Source organism: Pseudopipra pipra, chromosome 8, assembly GCF_036250125.1.
Source record: "Pseudopipra pipra isolate bDixPip1 chromosome 8, bDixPip1.hap1, whole genome shotgun sequence".
Lineage (NCBI taxonomy): Eukaryota > Metazoa > Chordata > Aves > Passeriformes > Pipridae > Pseudopipra > Pseudopipra pipra.
In genome coordinates, this window is record NC_087556.1 from 22,019,054 (window position 1) to 22,023,413 (window position 4,360).

General features: G+C 48.9%; 1 protein-coding gene across 1 annotated transcript; it reads right to left on the reverse strand.

Moving 5' to 3' along the window:
* Nucleotides 1-231: 231 nt before the first annotated feature.
* Nucleotides 232-1,568, reverse strand: LOC135418442 (homeobox protein vent1B-like). Its single transcript, XM_064663846.1, has 3 exons — nt 1,331-1,568; nt 926-1,170; nt 232-786 (listed from the first exon to the last, which is right to left on the reverse strand). Exons 1-3 carry the CDS (start codon nt 1,566-1,568, stop codon nt 475-477), a joined length of 795 nt encoding a protein of 264 aa, XP_064519916.1. The 3' UTR covers nt 232-474.
* Nucleotides 1,569-4,360: the final 2,792 nt, after the last annotated feature.

Genomic DNA, 4,360 nt, shown 5'->3' on the forward strand with positions numbered 1-4,360 from the left:
CACAGTCCCATGACAGAAAATCCCATCTAGGAAGTAGCCGAAGGGGTTGGATACCTGTTTTAGAAGGCAGGGGGAAATTCACACTTTTTTGCACTCATGCTCAGTAAATTGCAGAGGGGCAGAACAAATCTAGATAATGAGGAGTCTATACTTCCTTTAATGAAGAGGAGCTTTCTTTTGGGGTAGAATGAACAGCTCTACAATCCCCGTGGAAGGAATTCACATGAAAGCTGGAAAAAAAATAAGTTTATTAAAGGATTCCATTTATATTAGTGTTTGTCCTACTCTGTTTCTATTTCATAGTTGCCTATAAATGCAGAGGCCTGAAGTCCATAGTCCAGGTTGTCCAGCATGTCTTTGTTAAATGTTTTGTTCAGTGCTGCATCATAACTCCGCCAGGCAGTTACAGACAAGGGCAGCCCAAATATCTATCAGTAGTGCAAATCCTCTTTAGTCATAGTCCATATCAGAGGGTCAGACACCCAGCAAGAAAGCTCTGGGATCCCTGTACCCCACAAAACAGGGTGCCGCCCAAAAGCCTACTGGCTGTGTTCTGCAGGCGCTGCTGAGGTCCAGGGCGGGTGCCGGCAGAGCCGCCAAGGTGAAGCCCTCAGAGGCGGCCCCTTGCCGGGGCAGAGGTGGTGGTCGGGCCACGTATGCGAGAGGTAAGGGCACCACACCGCCCTGAGGTCCGTAAGGGAGAGGGGGGCTGCAGAAAGGCTCCGTCCTCAACTCCTGCAGCTGCCGCTTGAGCTTCATCCGGCGGTTCTGAAACCAAGTCTTGATCTGGGGGAAAAGCAAGGGGGGGGAGGAAAAAAGGTGAGGTTACAACGGCACGCAGCTTGTTCTTTATCTTGTTATTTATCAGAACTACGCCGTCGTTATTCACTAAGACCACGGCACAGCCAGTGCCCCCCGCGCTCACCTGCACCTCGGAGAGGCGCATCCTGCCCGCCAGCTGCCGGCGCTCGGCGGCTCCCAGGTACTGCTGCCGCTGGAAGGAGCTCTCCAGGGTGCTGATCTGCTCGGCGCTGAACGCCGTGCGCAGCCGCCGCCCGCCGCGGCCGCCGGGCTCCTCGGGGCCCGAGCACTCGGGACCCTCCTCAGGCACGGGCTGCCCCGCTCCCGACGGCCGCCCGTCTGCTCCTGAGGACAGGGGAGAAGGAGGAAAGGGTCAGCCACGCCCGGGAACCGCGTAGGGAATCGCCCGACTCCTTTGCCACAGCAAAGTGGTGCCTTCCCGGGGCCCCGGGGGGGGCCAGGCCCGCCCGCCCTCCTCCCCCGGCGCGGGAGCTCCAGGACGCCCCGACGGCCGCGGACACGCGGTTACCTGCAGCGGGAGTGGCCGCCAAGCGCTCCCTGCTCCTGCCGCTTCTCCCGGCCCGCGGCCCGGCAGACTGCTCCCGGCTCCGCTCGCTCGAGCCGGGGCTGGAGCCAGAGCCAGGACTGGAGTCAGAGCCGGGGCGGTGGCCCGCGGAGGATGCTCGATGCGGAGAGCCCTCAGTGGGGCTCTTGAGAGTCTGGCTGCTCTGGGACAACCATTCGACGGAGAAAGGGGCCTTGGTCATCCTGCCTTGTTTCAGAGATGCCGGGAAGGAGGGTGTCGGAGAGCGCGCGTCCCTACTTTATACCTCAACTCCCGGAGGAAAACGTTGTTTGCGTAAATACACATCAAAGGGCCAGATAAGTATCATCTAATTGCGATCAGTCCTCTCCCCCAACAAAGATATCGTTCACACATTGCCTCAGCTCGCGGAGGCTCGGCTCCGCCGTGTCTGCCCCTGAGGAGTTCACTCCGCCATCAGTGATTTACAGCTCTTGTTACATCCTATCCCCATGCAAATGGCATTTATGGAGCTGAGCGGCCTCAAACGGCGCTGGGGAATGTACCCCCGGGGGAGCGCAAGGGGACCAGCATCCCCGGCCGCTGGCCGGAGAGTGGACGCTGCTGCTGCTTCCGATCTACCTTCCCCTGGGATTCGCTTTTTCGTTCCTTTTCAAGCACTAGATTCACGGTTTAAAGGGTTCTTCTCAAGCCTGCTCCTCTCCAGGCCGAACACTGGGTTACCGAGACAGCCTGAGGCAGGCAGTTGGAGAAACTCACTGCATTCTCCGGGACTGCAGCATCAGGTTATAAGAACAGGCACAGGCTGAGGGGATTGGAGGAGAAGGTTGTGAAACAGAAAAAGATAAATGTCAAGGTCATTGGGTTCTATGAATAGACAAGCTTCCGGTGGATTATATAAAAGTATGGTTTCTGGACTAAAGATCAGAAAATGACAATTATTGCCTTAGAATTAACATTCTGCTGAGGTTACAGAATTCCTATCTTTCCTCCAAGATCTCTTTCAGCTATGCAGGTCACACAGGTATCTCTGCTCTCTTACTCTCCCTGTCTTTTCTCGTATTACCTACACGTGTCTTTCAGAAGTGTCCCCGGTCATCTCTGTTTTTTGTGTGCAAGAGAAACACTTGGCTGCTGCGGTAATGCCTCTATAGTATATTGGCAAAAGGTTCCTGGTGCTTTTGGGGCAGTTTTTTACTGCAGGGTAACCACGAATTCTCTCTCCTTTTCACCCTCCCCTCCCATACAAGAACTGGTGTGGAACTTCCACACCATTGATAATTCCTATCATGCCCCAGCTTGATATCACTCTGCCTCCAGAAACCATGACTGATTTGTCTGTCCTTGTTCTTGCCTCTACCACCTGCACACAAACCCAGCGCTCTATTGTCCCTTTACCCTGGGACTGGCCCTGTTATTCTGCCACTCCTGCTGCATTTCTCATCGGTAACAGTTACTGTAACCATGTTTCTAGATATTTCTTAGACTGACAGACAGAGGTTTGGAGACTGAAACCATCATACCTGATATATGTCTAAATCTTCCAATTTACTCAGTTTTAATCTTATAAGAGATATATTTTTCCTTATATTAATCCAGTAAAAAGTTTTATTCAAACCTCTTTGTCTATCTTTTCCTAAAACAAACATTTCAACCTCTTGTCCACTCCAGATGTAGTAGCTACATCCATTCATCGTGAAATCCTACAGGTTTTTTTTTACCAGAAAATTGTTTCATTGAATCATATTCAAGTTTGACTTCTGAACACGTTTTAAGCTCTGTCTTTCCTTGACTGTTCATCCTCATGGCATACTCTTGAGTCCTGCTCTGCTCTACCAGTGATGACACTGTTCAAGAGTTTGTCTCTAACCAAATAAAAATATAAACACGATTGTCACCTTTACTTAAAGGTGTCTAATAATCGATTTAGAACCACAACCATGCATGACCAGAGCCCTCCCAGAGCCCTTTGTTTCTGGCCTGTGTAGGTAGGGATCAACATTGCACCATGCACTGCAGCAGCAGCCTGAGCCCACTAAACAAGCTTCCTGCAGGAAACTGAGGCAACTGGTATAAACATGTCTAAATAAACATTCAAGCCTTAATATCTCCCATACATGTTATCTACTTAAAGAAGTCCACAAACATCTCTAGAATGCACAAAGCCCTGCAGGAGATATATATATATATATATATATTTGTGGTTTTTTTCATCATATGAAGGTGTTAGATATCTAATTACTTGAAATCTCATCCATATATCCTTCCCAAGCATTTTTTTATTAAAAGTTTAGAATGTTTACTTGACCAAATTGTTCAAGATTGCTTTTAAATTTCCTCTATTTTATAACACCTCCCCCCACACCCGTCTTCCCCCTCCCCACCTCAAATATTCCAAGCACGGGTTATTTCTTAACTATTATTTTCATTAGGTAAATGTGAAGACTACCCCCACCACAAACCTGAGCAAATGTTTTAAAATACCAGAACTACTGAGCATTAGACAATTCTGTTGGCAACATATTTCACAGAGCAGACCAAGCAGGCGTGCGATGGAGAGGAGACATACAGGAATCTGCTCTGTTCACTCAGTTACTAAATGACAAGTCCCTTGAGTCAGATGTACTTAACACGTGGCCTGGTAGCAACCTCTCCAGTCAGTATTGGGAATACCAGTGCCACTGCCTGCTTGCAGAATCCTGGCAAGCCTTCCCAGCAGTCAGGCAAAATGCCATTATCAAGGACTAAACTCTCATGAATGTCAGAAAAAGGAAGTGTAACTTTTCTGCAAGCTTCCTGCTCAATATAAATCTTTCTGATTACTTTAACAGCATTCTGCATCACAGATGGGGCAAAATCCTGTCCTAATGAGATCTATACCTCCCATGTGCCTGGAATTATTTCCATTCTTAGTACCTACAGAATATTATACATAACTATAAATAATATACTTACATGCTACTTACATTCTTATGTATGTTATATATCTCTAAACAAATATTTTTTTAAAGTATG